At 50.1% G+C, this 21,031-nt stretch overlaps 1 protein-coding gene across 1 annotated transcript in view; it reads left to right on the forward strand.

Annotated features, from left to right (window-relative positions):
• The window catches only part of PDE6D (phosphodiesterase 6D), a 34,605-nt gene extending 22,658 nt beyond the window's left edge, over window positions 1–11,947 (forward strand). Inside the window, exons 2-5 of the mRNA XM_058031434.1 lie at window positions 4,735–4,823; window positions 7,973–8,098; window positions 8,895–9,000; window positions 11,316–11,947. Of these exons, the coding sequence (XP_057887417.1) occupies window positions 4,735–4,823; window positions 7,973–8,098; window positions 8,895–9,000; window positions 11,316–11,397 (403 nt within the window). The 3' untranslated portion in view covers window positions 11,398–11,947. The remainder of the gene's footprint in view (window positions 1–4,734; window positions 4,824–7,972; window positions 8,099–8,894; window positions 9,001–11,315) is intronic.
• Window positions 11,948–21,031: the final 9,084 nt, after the last annotated feature.

A 21,031-nucleotide genomic window follows, 5' to 3' on the forward strand; every position in this document is an offset into this window, starting at 1 on the left:
CAGCTCCACCTTCTCCCAGAGGACAGGTCTCATTAACAGCTATTGTTGAGATGTTGTTTGCACCTGGCAGGTAGGGAACTGTTTTAATGTTGCATTTCATGTGGAAAAGAAAAAAAAAGCTGGCAGGGATGATGAAAGACCTTCCTTCTAGGAGTGGTTATGAACATTAGCCTTGTTTTTATTATGAAATGTAAGAGTACAGCAGTTCCTGAGGTTTTAGAATGGTGTAGACATAGACAGCAAGGAATAAAATGAAAAATTGATCATTTTAACAAGAGAAACAATATATACTGTTTGGCACTGCCTTTGAGATACTCAAGAAGTGCTAAAAATTACAACATACAAATAATAGTCAGGGAGATGGAGGCAGAACTTCTTTTAACTCCATACTACTTTAATGAGAAATTTTGTTTGTACTCATTCTCTTCCTCAAGGCTACTCTTAATTACAAGTGTGGTAATGCAAGGCAATCTTTTGCAATGCTAATACACTGAAAGATAAAGGATGTACATTCTGATTTGTTTGAACCAAGTGATCTCTCTGACAGATATAAAAAAGAAAGAACTCCTGACATCAGAGGTATTAAAGAAAGCAAAATTTGAATTTAGAAATGCACAAACCATTTCCCTTCATCAGGCTAAGCAAAACAGGTCTGTGAGGGAGCTGCTTCATGTAATGTATATAAAGCAAGTCAAGTTCCAGCTACTACAAAGCTTTTATGTAAGGCTTTGCTGACCCAATAGGTGGTGGAATATAAATAGATCAACATACACTCTTCCTTCTGCTGTTCTACCTAATCCTTTCTTGCCTTCAGGATTGAAGAGTATTTGATCTATTGAGTCTTAAATCAGACATCATTTCCAAAAAAACCCCACCCCAAGCCTCCAAAATACAAATGAATGAAAATGTAATGGTGTAAGATGAGAAACTGTATTACGAATACACTGATGTTTTTCCTTCCCCCCCATATAAACTTCACACAGCTGGAACTGCCTGGATTCCTACTTGCTGTTAGCCCTGTTAAATGGCTTTGCATGAACCTCTTCAAAAAGAGTAATTGTATCAGACCAATATGAATTTTCCTTCTTTTCAATAATGCTTAAAATGCCCTGCTCATTCTGCCTGCAGGTCTCCACGGCTGCTCAGGAGGTGGAGCACTCTTTATTTTTAGTAACAATGTCTCTCCTGCTGGGGTGGAAGAATCTTAAACCAATTAAACACATTAGAAGATAATAGTGTGTAGGGGTTTGGTTCAAGATCTCCATTTTCTTCACTCTGGGGTATGTGTGTTACTAGCCTTCCTATCCAAGCTGACAGAAATAGTGTTGATAAGCTGCTAACTAGGTAAGCAGTGCAGCTGCTGCTTTGTCAGGTATTCCTGTGTCAAGAAATCACTTGTGATGGGGTTTGCCTCTTTTTTTTTTTTTAATTTCATTAGAGTTTTATACTTTATCTCAGTTTTGACTAAAACTTTTTTCAGATGCCTGCTTCTTTTTAAACATTTATTATTTTTAAAATAACTAACCTCTTGTCCCTGAAGTGTTTTGTTTTTTTCCAATAGAAAGAGATTGTGTGTGTGTCTGTGCTTTTAAGATCTGATTATTTGTTCTTCCCTTTTAATAATGTTTAGTTACTGGGAAAAAACTTGTAAACTGGCTAGTGTATTCTGAACCCTTCAAATATGTCTGGGTTCACAAATTTTTCCTCTTTGTATACACTCTGACTAGCAGGTTGATTTTGTTTCTTCATTTGCAGAAGTTGGAGAAGCATGTCCTGAACCAGCACATGGACTTGTCAAGATCAGAAAGCCTTTGACTACACTGACATTAAACCTTTATTTATTTGATAAGGAATTTACACAGGCTAGCAATGTTCAAGTTGTTTAAATACAAGATATTTTCTAGGAACTGTGGCATGCATTGCTGATGCATGGTCTCATCAGCAGGGGTAAAGCCTTGAGCTTTTTATTTATTCTTCCTCTTGAATTTGACAGTCGTAATACAAAGCATGGGACAGGCTGTCCTGCATGGATTTCCTTTTACAGTGGAACATCCATAAACAAAATAAAGCCAGATAGCACTTTAGAGATGTCCAACACCCCAAATGTTAATATACATTTTAAATGTTAACATTGTTCAGCTCAGCAGCATAATTTGTATCACCTTTCTTGGACTGGACTGAGACAATCCTGATAGGGAGAAGTTACAGAGGTCAGTAGTGTACAGTGGTGTTTTCTCTCACCAGAAATAGCAGGTCACTAACACTATAACTGTGTATTTCAAGTAAGGATCATAATTAAGTTTCAGGCTACTTCTCACTGAAGGGCATTTCTAATACTTTTGAAACTGGTGAATGTGATTTTAGAGTGCTCCAAAAATTGACAAGGGAAGAGGGATGGGAAGGCAAGGCGAGTCATGGCAAGGAAAAGGAATGGTCCATTAGTTAGAGTACTGAGAGGCTGGATCAGTTCCTTTACAGTGCTGGCTTTGCTGTCCTGGTCAGTGTTTCATTTCCAGTTCAGAGGAACTCAGCTGGTGCTCAGTTTGGCACCACAAAGCCTGTGGCCAAACCTGGGAGCTCATAACTCTGACTGATATTGATAGTGAACAAACAGCAAATAAATACTTGTGAGAGGACCATTTTTTAAAGGTAGTACAAGTTTTTGATAATCAAGTGCCCAATTTATTAAATTACTGTTCAGCTAATAGTTAAGAGTGTTTGTGTGGCAGAATGTTGGGAAGATAAATGAGTGTGTCAGTGAGATGCTCAGATTGTCCCATTTGTTATTTTCCCCTCATACATGGCGTTTGATAGATGGCACACTGCTTTCTATGCAAATAGCCTCACCCTGGCTAATTTGTATGTCTGTGTGGGGGAAGATGTATGGAAAAATGGTGGATTTTTTTGGCATTTGAAATTACTCTTGGGGCAGTTCCATCCTGCATGTTGTGTTGGCTGAGGACTTGGAGTTTTTCAGCCAGCACCACATGAAATGCCCAGCTCTGCTGCACGTTCTTCTTGCCATTCTGCTGTTCATTTTCTCTCTCTGACTTCCCTGCCAGTCCCTGTCTCCCTTGGGTTGCTGGCTGGGGAGAGCTGCACTTTGCAGCTTCCTGCTAGGATATGGAGGTGCCAAATGGAGCCCTCAGAGGATGCTTTTCATCTTCTGCCCCTTTCTCATTTGCCTTAATCCCAGAACAAGTGGTGGATACATTGTGTTTGGAACAAGCCTAGAAGGACATGAGTAGGCTGCCCTGTGTTCCCTCTTTCCATTCTCTAAGCTTTATGTGAACAGACCCTGTGCACACATTCTCTTTGTCTTTTCAGTGGGGCGTGGAAAGTCTGACCAGCCTTCAGCAAGGGAAAGAATCCTCACATCTCTGCTGAAGCAGCCATCTTCCCTTCCCCTCCTCCACACACAGAATTTTAAAACAAATGTTCGTCTGTGATGCAAAATTTGCTAAAGCATCTGTTTCTTCCTGGGAGCTCTGGAAAAATGTGATCAGTGTGATGAGTTTGTGTGAGTCTGCCTGGAAACTGTGTGTGTTAGAGGATGAGTTCAATATGCAAATCTCCAACAGCTCCTATTTATACCCATGTCAGGGCCCATATTGTCCCTCTTGTGTCTGCAGCTCCCCAGGCAGTTCCCTGAGCAGTTGTTGTAGGCAGTCCTGACTGAGAAGGGTGTGCTGCCATAAAGCAGCCAAAGGCAGCTCCTGGAAAGGCTCTGGTTTGTGTGGGCTCACCCCACAGATCCTGCTCTGTTCAGCCTCTGGTGCTGACACTGGTGAATCCTCAGAGCCACCCTGAGGAGCTGCAGAGCAGGAGGGCCTGAGGCCTGTGGATGGCTGTGTCCCTGTTCAGGATGGCATCATGCAGGTGTGCAGGCTCCTTGTTCTGAGCTGTCAGTGGCTGAGTTACCCTGGGAGAGAGATTTTGCAAAGGTGTAGTAAGGTACAAAATCATGATGCCCAGAAAGCTTGATATTTTCCTTAGAAAATCCTTGCTTTTACCTCACCAGGACTTTTTTCTCAGTAAGGTCATTGAAATGATCACTAGAAACTGGAGAGATCATTATTAACTGTCCCTTTGGAAATATGAATATTTCCTCCTTGCCTATAGATTTATTGACTGATTCACTGATCAGGCTGGCACAGCCTCACTTGCTGAGAGTGAAAAGAGAAGATCTCTCTTTGCTTAGCACTCAGCAGCTGAAGAATTCCCATGAGTGGCAGTTACGAGGTCAACAGCAATAGAACTACCCTTGATACTAATATTTTGTAAGCTAAGAAAACAAGCTGGATTGGATGTTATTCTTTTTCTCATATTGTGTAGAAAGGACTCCTTTTCCTAGCCATTTTCAAATACTAGAGAAGAGCAATTGTTTGTGTAACAATCTGTTATTGTTAGCAATGTTCTTGTTTCTCTACAGCACAGTGACACTGCCTTTATACTTTAGAAGCAGTGGAAAATGATAAATGAGGTCAACAAGCTCCAGTCTAAAGTGAAAACGAAATCTGTGGCTATATAACTCTTGTTGCATTCATTCTGGTCAGGGGTTGGTTTGTTTATTTATTCTCAAGGAAAAAGCATCTCTTTTCCTTGGCCTCTTGAGAATGAGAAACCATGACTGAAACTCAGCTGGAGTAGCCTATTTCAGAGCTCAGCAAAGAACACTACCCACAGCATTTAGGGATAGAGATAGCTTGTTTTCCTTATTTGCTTCCCAATCAGAAATTGGATGAACCTTCGGGATGCAGAAACAGGGAAAATCCTCTGGCAAGGAACAGAAGATCTGTCTGTCCCTGGAGTGGAGCATGAAGGTACTGTGTGACTGCATTGTGCATTTGGGCTGGGTGGTGCTGCATGTCTGGGTCACCTGAGTTGCAAACATAGCCCTGCTTTGAAGGACAGATGTCACTTTTGTCACTTGGGCAAATCATATCACCCCACTGTGCCTCAGATTTTCATTGCAAATAAAACAAGAACTGTCATCTCCATCAGAGGAACTTGGGGAATTAATTAAAACATCCTCTGGCCTGAGATTAATGCCCATTGTACAAGGAATAGTTAAGATCCTATCTGGTGCACAGTTCACTCATCCATCTAGAAGATGGATGCCTGCAAACTGGCAGATGCAGAGGAGAGCTATTAGGAGAAGCCACTGAAAAGATTACTGATGGGAGGTTGCTCTTCCTTGGGAGAAGAGGCAAAAAAAGCAATTCTTGTATGTCTTAGCTAGAAAAGAAATCTGAGGTAGATGGGTCATGCTTAATAAATAGGCTGAGAAGGGGGGAGACATCCAACAAAGCAGGGTGATCTGATGGTGAATTAAAAGGTGTGGGGAAATGCAGTTCTGCTACAGTCCTGCAGCAGAAGCAGTGAGGACAAACAGAATAATTGCTCTAAAATTAAATCCATATGTGTCCTAAAATCATTCTATAGTACTTGTGTGTGTGTGTATGTTCTGTGGCCATTCAGGGCAAATCACAGTCTAGACACAGCAAACGAAGAACCAAATACATAGCAGAGTGAATAAAATACATTTGCTTTAAACAGGACTTCTATTTGCTTTTTAAACATGACTTCTATTTTATTTAAGTACAAGTTTCTTTATAAAATGAACGCTTAAGTTTCAAATCATGGTACTGTATTACTACCTTAATTTACTATCACCACTCAGATGAAATAAAAACAATATTAATGTGGTATTGGATTGCTGCCAAAGTCTTAGCATTAAACTGCCTTAAGTAGTAAAAACCACAGCCTGAGCACCTGAAACTAGAATTAATCATCTAAACCAGCATCTGACAGCAGGAGCTTTTCCTGTCATCTCTGTTCAGTGACAGGGCATTTGAAACTGGGAGGCAATTTGGAAGATGCAAATCTGTAAAGTTTGGTTTCTTCCAATATACAAGCAAATCTTGGGCTAAGCAGCTGAGGTGTAGCTCTTACAGAATCCCCACAGCCAGCTTTCATTCAAGACATACAAATTGTCCTTTCATTATCTAAGAAAAGGTGTAGTTTAAAATGTAAAATCAGTTTGGCTAAGATAACTTGCTTTCTTCAATGTCCCAAATATTTAAGGTAGCTTTATTTAAATGAAATGAAAACATAATTATATGAATGTTTTAATTGAATTTCAGTTTCTAACTAAATGGTTGGACCCAAAATTACCTGTAAGTAAATAAGATATGTGTCATTCAACACTTCCTAATCTAATCAGCATTAAGCATCTGACTAAATGTATGTTAACCATGGAAGTGCCTAAATAAATGTGCAGGTATAGTACATCCTCAAGTTAACAAAAAGCACTAGTAAATTTAGGATTAAGTCTATGCTTATCTGCATCCCAGTATGTTTTAAAATGGATTTAACTGATGAGAATCAAACTCCCGTCTTTTCTATTTTAATAGAAAAAAGAGAGAAATAAAAGTAAAATGATCTTAAAATAAATAATTACAATTAAAATTTTTGCTTGATGGTATAAATGTAAATTAAAATGTCTTAAATCAGATGTTTAAAGACAACAAAGTCCTACTTTTATTAAGAGTAACTATTTATTGGTAGTTTTACAATGTTAAAGCAAACATTCTCAGACTCTGTCTTGGGGATGAAAGAAATGAAATTACTAAATTGCAGAAGAGTTTTAACGAGTCATTTTACACTTAACTGCAAAGGGATGTTTATCCACAATGGTGTAGTCTGTACTGGTGAGGGCAGTAAAGGATGGTGCCATGCAGGTTTCCATGGTGCAAAAAATCCCATTAAAATAATTAGAGCTCTTTTACATTTAAAACTCTTGCCTTACACTTCTAATTTTCTTTTTAATATTTTTTTTAATTTTAGGGGTTTTTTTAATCAGGCAGTGTACTTCTCCTTGGGGTAGGATGCTGGCTTACATTCCCTAAGCCTCCAGCTCTGGAGATTGATGTTGTATCAAGGTCTTACTCCACAGAACTGTTCTACATTAGATAGATTTGCCTGGGGTTTGGGAGACTCCTGCATTTATTAAACACCAGCCTGCTCCCTGCTCATGGATGTCTTGATGTGCCCTCCATTTTGGAAGAGTTTGGCTCATAAAGCACATGCCAGCTGTCTTCCCTCCCCTCTTTATTTCTAAAAAATTCACATGAAACATTCTCTAATATGCAGGAAGGAATTATACACAATCACACCACTGAAGTGTGACGGGCTTGGGAGATTTTTACTGATTTGCCTTCCCCCTCATGCTCTCCTGATCAGGACCCTAAATCAGTGCTCTCTAACTGTCCCTTCTCTTACTCCTCCACCTCTAAAAAAAAAATTAATCCTGTGAAATATCTACCAGCTACAGTTTGCCACTTGCTGTTGGTGTCTCAGCCATTGCAAGAGCCCAGAAACCTGGACTGTCAAATTGCTCTCTTGAACCTTCCAGTGTGGTTCTGGCTTTACAGCCTGGGCAGGTTCCAGCATTAAGGGAATGGCATTTACTTCCCAGAGCTCTGAGATGGCTCAGGAAGTGCTGCTGGGCTGAGAAACACACATTTGTGGTTTGCTCTGGGGATGCACAGTCTGAAAGGGAAGGAAAAGTGAGAAGGGCTAAGGAGCTTGGTGTGCTAAGCAGCCCTTTGGCTGCCAGTCATCTTCAGCACAATTCTTAAAGTAAAAATTAAAGTTGCATCATATATTTTCAACTTGAAAAATTACTAGTAACAAACAACTAAGAACCAGGAGTCTGGTTCTGAGAGATCAGTTTTGTATCCCTGGTTCTGTCATAAATTTCATTCTTGGTTGTGGGCAGGGTACTTAAGGTATTTGCATCTTGGATTTCACTCTTGCAAATGTAAAAACAAAGTCCTTTGTGTTTGTATTTTTCCTGCTGCTATGATCTTGTATTAGTCCTAATCATTATTTCCAAGTAGAGAATAATAGTACTTGCAGAAGCTGGATTTTATTGTGTCCAAATAATGCTTCTTTATCTGTTTCACAGCTCGAGTTCCTAAAAAAATCCTGAAATGTAAAGCAGTATCCCGGGAGTTAAACTTTTCCTCAGCAGAACAAATGGAAAAATTCCGTCTGGAACAGAAAGTTTATTTCAAAGGGCAGTGTCTAGAAGGTATGGATGTGCTCTGTGTGCTGCAGCACAGGGACTGACCCCCAGCAGGGCAGGGATTAGAGAGACTAAAATGGGTTGAATGTGGTGATTTTAATTTTTCAGAGTAGCTCTGAAGCACTCATCTTGTCAGGACTAATGGGCCACAGTATTAAGGATGGCATTTCATAAGTGTATTAACACTTTGTTATGTAAGCAAAAAAGCTGGGTAATCATGCCTGAGGGCATAAATCCACCCCAGGCTGCCTGAGGCAAGGAAACAGGCTATTTCAGAGTCAGCTACTACAGGAATTCCTGGGTCTTCCTCAGAGTGCCAGGCTGGAGCCTCTGGTTTGCCTGGTTTCAGCAGTGCCAGTGACCCCACAACTGCACCTCTGGCCCCCCTCAGTGCAGTGCTGCTCTTAGTCTGGGCAGGAGGGGCAGATAAAACACTGAGCTCCGTGTCTTTTGGGCAACCAGCTGCAACTTAACCTCAGCTGGATCCCAGGATGTCAGCAGGAGGAGGAGGGTGGTTTCCTGTTCCCAGTTAGGTGTGTCAGAAATTTTCACCCAATGCCACGGAAGTGGTGTGACCTTATCAGTGCCATCAGCTATTTTAGAAAGGGAGGATCTGCTCTGAGAGGAGGGCAGGGTTCAGTGCAGTTTAAGCTGTACAAAGTAATTTAAATGTAAAATGTTGGCAGCCCAACAGGACAGTTTAGGGAGTTCCCCAGCCTGTCAGGTGAAAAGCAAAAGGACCATTTATGAATTTTCTTCTTTCAAATGCCTCTGGATCTCTTTTTTTTCTTTTACTTTGCAGAATGGTTCTTTGAATTTGGTTTTGTGATTCCTAACTCCACAAACACTTGGCAGTCCTTGATAGAGGCAGCACCTGAATCACAGATGATGCCAGCTAACGTTTTAACGTGAGTGCCTTGGGCTTGCAGAGGCTGAGAGCAGGCAGAGCAAAAGCAGTGCATGGCATTTCCTTGGTGGGCAGGAGAAGAGGGAGCTGCTACCAACTCTGAAACACCTCACTACTCTTAGTCGTTGAGAGATAAAAGGGGTTAAGCCAACCTCATTACCTTCCTTCCCACAGGTCCAATTTGCATTAATATAGCAATAAAGGTTTGCAGAAAGTGAAACTGATTCTTTAATAAAGTTGCTTAATTTTTTGGAAGGTGAATCGTGAAAGGATTTTAAAATGTTTTACAACTTAATACCTGTTATATCCAGGGAAGAAAAAACCCAGCAGATTTGTGGGCCATTTTAAAATCAGCTATTGATCATTGATTCTTGCCCAAAGTAGTTCAGTTGATGCAATATATCACCTGTAGCAGCTGCTCTGGTGTTTGTTTCATCACTGTAATACTTTGCTGAGCTTTGGGTCTTTAACATTGGCCTGTACACATTTAGTGTATATGCATTCATACACATTTATGTACACTGTGCACAGAGTTGTATCTGGGGCTAAAGTACTTTAACAGGTAGGAGTCAGTCATTTTACAGTCACCTGCAGGAAGATTCACACAGCCTCCCCACAAAGTCTGCTCCTGGCTCTGTGTGCACAAGGGCTCCTGAGCAGGGCAGGGATGCCTCAGATGTGTCACAGTGGTGTGGGCTGCAGCTTGGGGGGATAATGGAAAAGGCTCCTGGAGGGAGGCCTTGGGAAGGGTAACCATCCTCCCTGCAGTGCTGGATGGGTGCTGGCAAGCACACAAGGAGAGCAGTGCCAGGCACAGAAGGGTTTGGGAGCCCTGCTGCCAGCAGGAGGCAAGCAGGGAGCAGCAAGGTCACTGTGTCCTCTGGAAGATCTCCCTCTCCAGCATTTTCCCTCTCATTCCCTGTCTGGAGCAAAGCCAGTCACACAGAGAAGGCACTGGGATGGGAGCTACCATCACTGATTGCCATTCACAGCATGTTTCAAAGAGAGTGGGCTTGGAGGAGAGCACCAGTGTTCCAGCAGTGCTCCTGGCACAGCCTGCTCAGAACCTTGGAGGTGCTGCACACACCTCAGCTCCCAGAACTGGGCACTGTCAGTACAGGAGGAGCCAGATTTGGGAACCAGAATAAAGAAACAAAGACACCTGACAAGTTGCTTTTGATCATCTCCGGAGTTCAAGATGTTTTCAGGACTGGGAATCAAGAGAAGTTAGTTTTCAAATGACCTTGAGTATTTTCCAATGTCCCATTTGTTCCCTGCAGTGGGGAGCCCAGATCTCTCTCTCCTATTTATAGAGGTATCCTAAAGTCATTCTTGAGGCTTTTCAGTAGAATGCCCCAGCCCAAAGAAATCCAAAGGGAAATTTGTGGCCCAAAGAAGTCATCATTTTACAGCTGCCAAGATTTGGAGACCCCCTCATTTTTTAATATTCCCAAAGACCTCAGGTTTGTCTTGGTGTTTCCAAACCAGGAGAGAATGGAGATGTGATCCTTGGTGCTAACCAAGGCACTGTGCATGAAGAGTTCCCAAGATGAGCAAGTATCAGATTGAGGACATTACCTGACATTTTCAGTTCAAGCATTGTCCACACCACAACAAAACCTTACACTCTTAGCAGGTCCAGTGTTACATACACCAAGAGCCACAGTGGAGGTAGAACTGCTGCTTTGCTTTTCAAGGTCCAGGTTGTTTAGATAAGGTCAGATCACACTGCTTAGGTGTCCAGGTGTTATAATGGTCCCAGAGTTCTAAATTTATGTACCAAAATCTCAGAAGTCAGCAAGTTAAATCTCCAGAGCTTCTTTCACACCCAAATCCACATTTCCATTGCTGTTTGTATAAAATATGCTTGTGCCTTTGCATTTAAGCACTTCTTCAGGGAAATGACATGTTGGTTGATGTAGCTTGCTCAGCACTAGAGGACAGAGAAGGAGAATAAAAAAATAATTCCCATTGGTTTTCACAATTCCTGCAGGAGACAGGGCCCTAAAGGTGCTGGGACTGCTGGTTTATTTTTAGCAGTGGGAGTGAGCAGGAGTTTGCTGTCTGAGCACTCTGCAGGGTGAGCAGTACCTGAGTACTCAGAGTGCTCAGACAGGGGAGGGATGGGGGGAACATTCCACACAGGAATGTGTTTGGGAGATCCCTGAGTCCTGACCGACCCTGACCACTGCTCCAAACCAGAGAAATGAGGTTGTGGAGTGGTCAGGGTGTGAGCCCAGGCTTGTGAGAGCGTGGAGAGGAGCAATCACTGTCCATGCCTCCTTCTAACACCTTTCTCCTCCTTTCCTCCTGCAGTGGTAATGTTATTATAGAAACCAAATTCTATGATGACGATCTTCTCGTAAGCACTTCCAGAGTGAGACTTTTCTACGTTTGAGATGGGGCTTTTTGGAGCTGTTTTAGTTTTCCTCCATACAGTTCTTGGTGCAGAACCCCCCCGACTATCCAGTGGAAGACACTCCTGTAGGCAGTGACCCTGGGGACCAGCTCAGCGTGGGTTGTGACCTTTGCCCATCAGTTCTTTTGCTTTCTTCTCTGACAAGACCAGACCAAATCCTCAGAGACGGGGCCAGCTGCATAGCGATGCCCTCAGGAAGAGAGGCTGTCTCTGAACACAGGCAAACGGTGGTCATGCAGAACAATACTGTAAATTTGTGTTAGTCTCATCCTTTCTACTTCTCTGGACCCTGGTATAATCTCCCATTTCCACTCACACCAAACTCTCGATGCTTTTATTTTGGGGTTAAGTTAACCTTTTCATTTTTCTCATGTTGTAGATTTTTATCCTTTCGCTGGATTTCTGTGTAACTGGTCCACACATCCTCTTACCCCAAACTTGTAAAATAGACTGTGATATCACCTAATGTAATTAAAACAAATTTCTCAATTAAAACATTCCTACCGTCCAAAGAAGGGAAGAAATGTCAGTTTTGTGTGTTTTCCTTTCTGTTACAAAAATGTACCTCAGCAGGCACAAACTCCCATCACTCAAGCCAGCAGCAGAACAGAGCTTTCCACTGCTCTGCCCCTTCCACAACCCCCCTCTCTGTGCTCTTCCTCCAGCTGGCTTCATCAGAAAGGTGTCCTGACTTCTCTGACCAAGGCTTCTCCTTGGCCTCCCCTCTGTTAATCCCTTGGGGCCAATTGTCCCCTTGTCACCAGTTTCTCAAGCAGCACTGCACACTATTGTGCTTTTCCAAGTGCCTGGGGACACTCAAGCCCTTCTGGAAAACTCAGGTTCCCCTGAGCCCACAGCACCACTCCCGTGCTGGGCTGGGCTCCCTGGAGCTCCACTGACACCAACACTCCCCACGAGGGGAGGCTTCAGTGACAGCAGCACTTTTTCTGTCACACATTTCTCCAGCTGCTGCTCCTGAACATCACAGGCAGCTGTGTAATCACTCAGTGCCTTGGTCAGCCTGTCCTGTTGCTGGGCTGGAGATCCTCAGAGCCACAGGGAAATGAAAGGCATCATTTCACATCCTGGATTCAGCCACTGGGTGTGTGTGGGAGGGATACAGAGTAAATATTGTTTAGGGGGTTTGAAGTTGGACCATTAATCCCCATTAGCCATGAGAGCAACTCTCACCAGACCTCAGTGATGGATCCCAGCCTGGAGCACCTGCAGGGCAGTGTCTTGTCAGCACTGTGACCATCCCAGGCCAGCCTTCAAACAGACACCAACCAAAACTGCACCCAGCACAGACCACAGCCACTGAGGGTGGGACTCTGTCCAAGGGGAGACACAGAGGTATCCAAAAAGGAAAAGTGAAAAAGGTTGAGGGTCTTGAGAGCAGCTGTCTGTGTTGTAGGGCAGACACCCTGCTAGACCCACAGAGGAGGGGTCCAGCAGAGACAGGGAGCAGGCACCACCTCTGCCAAGCTCAGCTACAACCAAGGACTGACCCAGAGCACAGGGACAGATGCTCCCAGTGGGTCTGAGTCTACCCTGCTGCCTTTTCCTTCTAATGGCCAGTCGTATCCTGGGCTGCATCCAAGGCAGCACAGCCAGCAGGTCAAGGGAGATGATTTTCCCCCTCTACCCCACTCTTGTGAGATCCCACCTGGAGTGTTGCATCCAGCCCTGAGGTGTCAGTACAGGAAAGACATGGACCTGATGGAGGAGGTCCAAAGAAGGCCCCAAAAATGATCAGAGGGAAGGGTGGGCTTTCTAGTGAAGATAGGCTGAGACAGCTGTGGTTGTTCAGCCTGGAGAAGGCTCCAGAGAGACCTTTCTGCAGCCTTCCAGTATTTGTAGGGGACTGTAAGAGACAGGAACAGACTCTTTAGTAGGGCCCGTAGCTATAGGACAAGGGGTGATGGCTTTAAAGGAGGGTCAGTTTAGAATAGATATAAGGAAGGAATTTTTTAGGGTGAGAGTGGTAAAACACGGGAACAGGTTGCCCCATTTCAGGTCAAGTCCGTGCATCAGCACCTGACCCGGTTCTGATCAGGTGCTGATCCACTGATCCTGACCTGGTTCAGATGTCCCTGCTCCTGGCAGGGGGGTTGGACTAGGTGACCTTTAAAAGTCCTTTCCAACCCACATCATTCTGTGAGACAAACTGGGAATTCCCACACCCGCTTATCCTCCCCGGCTCCCTGCAGGGCTGCTCACGCTGGAGGCTCCGCGGGGCTCCAAGCAGCCACCGACCCGCGTGGCTGAGGCTCCCGCCGGGCGAGCAGCGCTGGAAGAGGGTCCAGGAGGGACGCGGGGCCTGAGCCGGCCCGGGGGGGCCTCCGGAGCCCCTTCCCCCCGCGCCCGCCCTGCCCGGTCTGCCCGGTCTGCCCAGCCCGCCCGGCCGCAGCCGGCGGGCCCCGCCATGGTGGGTCACTGCCGCCCTCCAGTGGCTCCGTGCGGAACAGCCGGAGCAGCTCACCGGCTCCTGGTCCCGAACCGCCTCTCCCGGGCCGGGCCGGGCCGGGCCGCAGGGCAGGGTGACACTGGGGAACGAGCAGCCACCACCCGAAACCCAGGCAAAGGGCCCCAGGGTGTCCCGAGCAGGAGCCCGTTCTTGGCCCAGGCACCCTGCCCTGTGGGGCTGATGGGATTTGGCAGTCGTGGGAGAAGGGGCAAGAGACACGGGCATGTTCCGTGCCCAGGGCCCAAGCATGGCACAGTCAGATCTTGGCTCCCTTGCGTGGGACAGCAAAGGTGCCAGTGAAGGGAAAAGCGGGGCTGGAAAGCGAGAGAGGGGAGCAGGAAGTCAGGGATGCATATGTCACCACTGCCACCAACCACTCATGTCCCTGTGGCAGCTCTGACTGCAACCTGAGGGCATCCTCATGCCACCCTCTGCAAAGTCTGGGGGTCACAAGTGAGTGCGAGGACCAACACAGTGATTCCCTCTCTTACTTACCAAATCAGTTCCCATCTGGAAGTTCACAGACTCGGCAGGCAGCTCTGGGCCACAAAGCACCCCCATGCCAGCTACACAAGCAGGGCTCTGCATGAGGGAAAAGCTCCGTGGTGGAAGAGAGGCAACTTTGGCAAGGACAGGACCTGGCTAAGGCCCCTGAGGAGCCTCTCACTAGGCAGGGCCTTGCCCAAAGCTCAGGCCACTCACAGAGCCCTGGCTCGCTTGGAGCTGCTGCCTCAGGTGCCTGCTGGAGCCTTTGGCACGGCCCGGCTGGGTGTGGCAGCCACTGCTGCTGTGGTGACTCGCGGCCGGCAGCCGCGGCCTTCCCGGGGTGTTCAGCCTCGATGGCTCCCACAGCGGGCACTGGTGCCTCCCAGCCGGGGCATTTCTTCCTGGAGCCTCGGGGAGAGAACGTGCTCCTGCCAACTGGAAATCGCCGCAGGGGTCTCGTCCCTCACCTCGAGAGGGCCGTGAGCCGCCCTGGCAGCCTTGGAAACCCAGCGGTGAGAGCAGAGCCCGGCATGCAGCCAGGGCCCACGGAGGCACATCAGGAACTGGAGAGAGCTGAGCACAGCTCGGGGGACTGGCACACAGACATTGGGGTGAAGCTCCATCCTCACCACCCTCCAGCCATGGCTTGGCCTGGGAGCACTCCAAGCTGGGCTGTTGCACAGCAGCGAGGGAGGAGGGTGATGCACAACAGCCTTTTGGCTTCATGGGAGTTCCCTGCATAGTTCTGGGGTCCATCACACCATAAGGGTCCCTGAGGCACGGCTGATGGCAATGGGACCACCCCACGATAGGCTGCAGGGCTGGCTGTGGAGCAGGGCCCTGCACTGGGTGTGAGTGACCCTTCCCTGTGTGCTGCCATCAAGGTGAGGAGAACTGGGCCGGCTCCCGCTCTCCACAGCACTCACCACGCTCTCACACCCTCAGCACCCATGGCCAGCAGCTCTCCAGGCTGTCACTCACCCTGAGGGCTGCTCTGGGAGCCCTCAGCTGCCTGCCCGCCCGGCAAAGCCACCGGGCCTCCTGGCCCGTGCCCCAAATCTGCCCCGCGCCCCAAATCTGCCCCGCCCAAACAAGGCTCAGGCGGAGAGGCAGAGCCACCCTAATGCGCTTAATGAGCTGATTCATGAAAGCTGCTGCCGAACAAAAGGCGCACAAACAGCCCAGGGCCACGTTATGTTCGGTGTCTGCTTTGCTACTCTTACCTTCCCGCAGGTGCCGGCGGCGCGGGCAGGGCAAGGGGACAGCGGGCACAGAGCGGTGACAACGGGCAGGACAAGGGGACAGCCGGCACAGAGCGGTGACAACGGGCAGGACAAGGGGACAGCGGGCACAGAGCGGTGACAACGGGCAGGGCAAGGGGACAGCGGGCACAGAGCGGTGACAACGGGCTCAGCAACATCTCGTCCCGTCACATCCACTGCCATCCAGTTCAGCAGCACTGGGAGGAGACAGGAGGCCTAGGAAGGTTGAGTCCTTTGCTCCTCTTTGTGAGTCTGAGTCCTCTGCTCCTCTTTGTGAGCACAGATCCCACCCCTGAGCTGCCAAATCAGAGTAGGCAGAGCCCCAGGCAGGCACTCATCCACTCAGACACAGGGATTTCACTGCCAGGTGACCTGAGCACAGTTCCATCTCTCTCCAACGACAGGAGGAGGGCAGCTGGAGCAAATACAGGATTCAAAGCACCCTTTTTTTCAGTGCAAGGTGGCAATTCCTCCTGCCCTAGGGAGCCTCTGCCCACCAGCCCTCAGTGCTACAGGACCTGGCTGCAATCCCTGTTGGGCTCAGCAGCTGCCTCACCCCGCTGCAGGTCAGGTCTGACAGCCACATCTGCAGTGCTCCAAGAGAGGGGCCAACCATCACCACAGCCCCTTTGGAAGAGCATTCCATTCTTATGGCATCCAGCTCTGAGCCAAAATCCTTCTTGCACCACCCCCCCACGCCAGAATCCTGCCTGCTCCCCCAGCACCTCAGTGCCAGGCAGGGTGTGGAGAGTGGCAGGCACCCAGAAGGAGTGACAGGCTGAGACAAGCAGGGGACACAGAGCAAGGGGATGAGAGGACCCTGTAATGGTGCTGGGATCCTGGCGTCCCCAAAGCCAGGCTGGAAAGGTCTGACATTGCCCTGCATGTGGGAAAGGGGAACAGTGACAAGCTGTGGAAAGGAATCACACTCTCACCAGGTATGGAAGATGGGCCCCAAGAAACTGCAGGGGATGCAGGAGTGACGTGAAGGCCCCGAGGGTGAGGCACTGACAGAGCTGGAGCCACCTGGCTGATAGAGAAGCAAGTGTTCCAAGGAGAGGGCAGAGGCCCAATTTCCATGGGAGGAGGTGGCAAACCCGGCAGCTGAGCCCAGATACATTTGGCTCAGGAACTGGGAACGTCTGCGCCCCTCGACGTTTCCCGGAATCCTTGCAGGAAATTCCCTGGCACAGAGCAGGAGCTCAGGGGAGGCAGTTCCGGCTGCCCCGGGCCAGCAGCCACGCTGTGCCGCCTGTTCATCCCCGTCACCACCAGCCTGGCCGGCTCTCCTGGCAGGTTGGCCTTGGCAGCGCCACCCAGGGCGGGGGACAGCCACGGCGGCTGCGGGGGCAGCGGGGCCGTGCCCATCCCGCAGCGCTAGATGGAGCTGCGAGACAGCGCTGATGCTGCCGCTGCTGCCGGACCGGGAGAGCGGTCACCGCCTCGCCCGGAGCCGGGAGAGCCCCCGAGGTGCTGGCGGGACACCCGGGATGGGACGTGCCACCAGCCGTGCCCCACGAGAGGAGCGACCCCACCTCTGGGCTGGACACGGAGTTCCCGCGGCCAGCCCGGAGCTGGGATGAGGTGTCCCAGCATCTCCACAGGCACCGACACCTCCGTGCCTCACGCCTGCCCTCATCCTCCTTCGACCACGTTCCTGCCAAGCTGGGGATGTACAAGTCCCCAGACAGGCCGGTGGGGCTCCCCGAGGCCACACACAGTCCCCTGCCTTTGCTGGGAACCGGCCAGCTCTGAGGGGTGCCCACGGCCATCCCACGGAGCTGCACAGAGTGCAGGGAGCACCTGCTCCAGTCCCTGCTTGGTGTCCCATGCTCATCTCTTCCCATGGCAGAGTCCCACAGTCCTGCCCTGCCTGCTGCTCACTTCCCCAGACGCTGCTCCAGAGCTGCAGCCTTGTTCCACAGCCCATCCCGGGGATGGAGCTTTGGGCTGGGGGTGTCCCCAGGGAAGCAGCACATCCTCACCCTGGGAGTGGGGATAAGGGGGATTTGCCCCAAACCAGCCAGCCCCTGTAATTGCTGCAGTTTGGTTCAACCAGAATTAGCTCTGCAGCCTGCACTGCTCCATCCCTGCAGGGGCTGCACCCCACAGCAGCTGCTCTGAGCCCTTGTGAGCCCTTAGGGCCTTGCTTGGTGTCCAGCCCCGTGCAGGACCACACTCCCTGCCACTCCAGCCAGGGTATTTAGAGCCACATCCCTCCTCTGCCTGTAGATCCTGTGCCTGGAGGACCCACATCCCACCCAACAGCCAGGCAGAGCCCCTCATCTTCAGGCCTCTCCCTGAATGGGAAAGGACACATGTAAAGGTTCATCCCTGTGGGTTCTCCAAGAGCAAATCAGCCTGTGCTTTCTCAACCCCCAGCTGTTCCACTTGCACTGTGCTTTCTTAGAAAAGGAATGCAGGATCCTCTCCAGGTCCACATCTGCTCTGAAGGACAGCACTGGACGCTTACTCCAAGGTCTCCTCCTGGCCCACACCCAGCACAGCATTGTGGAGTGGGTCTGAGCCCACCAACCCCTGCCTGTCCACCACCCCTCCCTCTGGGGCTCCCCAGCCAGCCCTGAACAGGAGCCACAGCCCTCAGCAGGGTTTGCAAAGCTGAGGGGCTGTCTCAGCCCTTTGGAGAGGACCAGCTCAGCCAGAGAAGGTGGAGCAGCCATGGGCACAAGGATGGAGGATTCACAGGATCTGCACAGGAGGAGCTCCAGGCAGCCCAGCTCTGCTCCCTCTCCAAGGCTCCCACCCCCAGAGGGGGAAAGGATTGAGTTGGTGGCCCCAAGAAGATCTGGCAGTGGGGGCCAACATCCAGCTGGGTTTCAGAGCTCAAGGACCTCTACTGGGCTGGGGACAGCCAGGTCCTTCCAACAGCCACCTCAGGGCCCAGGGACAGAACTGCCCTGGCTCACTGAGGGGGACAGGCTGTGGGGACACAGCAGCCAGGGATGAGACAGCAATGAGATGTCTCACTTCTGCTCTCCAGCCTGGGCTGGTCTTTCCTGCCCACACCAGGCAGCTCTTGAGGCAACTGCACAAACATTCCTGAGCCATTGAGGAGGCACATACAGTCATACCAGGCATGACTGGCCAAGGCCCTGGCCTTCCACAGCCCACTCCTGAGGGGTCTATTCCAATGGGACACCTCACATCCTGAGCCAGGTGGCAATTGCTCCACCACAGGAACAGCTCTTTGTGCCTATTCTCAACAGCAACCACTCAAAATTGCTTCTGTGTTTGTGAGCTTGAGGAATCACACCTGGGAGGCAGTTTCACTCATCAGTCTCTTAAGCTGATGCCAATTATTTGCCCAGACACAAACTGCAGCAGTAACCAACCCCAGCCTGTGTCTTGCCCGCAGTCCAAGCCCTGCATCCTCCACAGGCAGGTTCTCCACCGAGCCCCCAAGGTGCTACAAATTTCATGAGGGTTGTCAAGATGGAACAAGAAGTTTTGGATGAGGCTAACCAAAAGCTACAGCTGGTGCAGGACAACAAACCCCCCATGGGCAGGTCAGGATGGAGGCAGCTGTGCCAGGCCAGGCTCAGTCCAGCTGTCCACAGGGCATGGGCTCAGCTCCAGTGGTTCTGCTGGCCGTGACCCATGGCAGGACACCTCCTCTGGAGTGATGTGCATCAGGCCAACCACGTGGGAGCTGCTCTCAGTCCACCTGGTTGTTGAGCCACACAAAATGGCTTCAGCTGAGGTCTGGACACAGCAGAATCCTCAGAAGGCCTGCCCTTGGTTTCAGTGGCCACTGGAGCACATGGGCACAGCCTGGGTCCCTCCTGGTGCATACGAGGCTCTCCTGATGCTCCCTCCTGCAGCTCTCCCGATAGTTCCTGTGGGAGCCACCTCACCCATCTTCAGAGGTAAGCATCCACCTGAGGACAGCTCCATCCACTTGCCTCCACAGTCTCCAGGAGCAGCGTGATCAGCAGCTCAGCAGGGTTCGGATCCCTCACAACCAACACGAGGTGTCTGCAGGTGACGGGCGGCACTGGCACTTGTGCCCTGCAGGTCCCAGCTGAACATGTGACCTGTGACACCTCTGGGTGAGGGCCCCAGCACTGCTCCCGCCTGAAGGCACACCATGGCTGCGGGCTCTTCACCTTCTGCCCTGCGTCATCAGCCCCCACAGAGCCCAGCTCAGGCCTCCAGGCAGAGCTGGGATCATCTCCTGAACATTAAGGCAGGTGGGACTCTCCAGCTCCCAGTGGGCAGACCTTGGCACAAGGCTGACTCCTCAGGAAAACATCTCCAAGTTCTTCACAAGCACCTTCAGCTGGCACAACTCCTGCAAGCCTTCTCCTGCTGGGGGGACCTGCTGCTCCTGGCCCCTGTCCCAAGACATTACCCAGGTGGGCAGTCCCTCGAGCGTTTTGGATTCACTCAGCCCCCGTGGCATTGGGCACCACAAAACCACCGTGTTCCACCGACATCCTCCCAGGACCCTGCAGGTGGGAGCCTTTTCCAAAAGGACCACAGGTCCTCCATCCTGGAATGACCCCGACTGCTGGGACAGGCCCGGAGCTGAAGGGCTTTTATAGCTCCTGGCAGGGTGTGGCTGCCCCTGATTAGCCAGGCCAGAGGCAGGCAGCAGCTTCTGATTGGCTCAATGCAGCCCCCCTCGCACTGTGATTGGTGGGCGGCTGCTGCAGGGGTGAGACAGCAGCCGAGACAAGTGGCAGCACGTGGTTGGCTGTGGCATAGTGCCAGGTGGCAGCACATGATTGGTCAGAGCAGAATGTTGCTTGGTTGTGATTGGTGGAGGCAGCATGAGGGAGGAAGGGCCAGGTGGCAGCACGGGATTGGCTAGTGAGCTGAGCTGCCACGTGGGGATTGGCTGGGGCTGGGATCCCTGCGAGGATCCGTGCACGGAGCTGTGCCTCAGCTCAGCCCTGCCCTGGCACTGCCAGAGCGCCCCCAGGCCATGGGGCAGCAGGGGCAGCCAGAGCCACTGGGGCTGAGCCGCGAGGGGTGGAGATGGGGTGCAGAAACACCAGGGCACGTGGGGCGAGGAACTGGGGTTTGCCCTCTCCATCCCGCTGGCTGCAGGGCTCACAGCTGCCGGGTATAGGGCAGGGGCTGTGGGGCTGGGAGTCACTCTGACCTGCCCCCACACCCCTGGCTGCTCCATGCGCTACCCAACATTAGTGTGCCCACCTGGGAGGCTGGGGCAGTCTCCAGTTTCACCCCACACCAAAATGGACCCTATGACCCAAGACCACCAGGGTTTTGTGGGGCTGCAGAGCAGACAAGTCCTTCTGTGCAATGGGGACTGTAAGGCCACTGCTCCCCCACTGTTCCCCCTCTCCAGCCCTGGGCCCTCACACCAGTTTTGTGTGTGCAGAGTCCCCACATTGCAGGGACATCTGGAGCC

Source organism: Melospiza georgiana, chromosome 10, assembly GCF_028018845.1.
Source record: "Melospiza georgiana isolate bMelGeo1 chromosome 10, bMelGeo1.pri, whole genome shotgun sequence".
Taxonomy (NCBI): domain Eukaryota; kingdom Metazoa; phylum Chordata; class Aves; order Passeriformes; family Passerellidae; genus Melospiza; species Melospiza georgiana.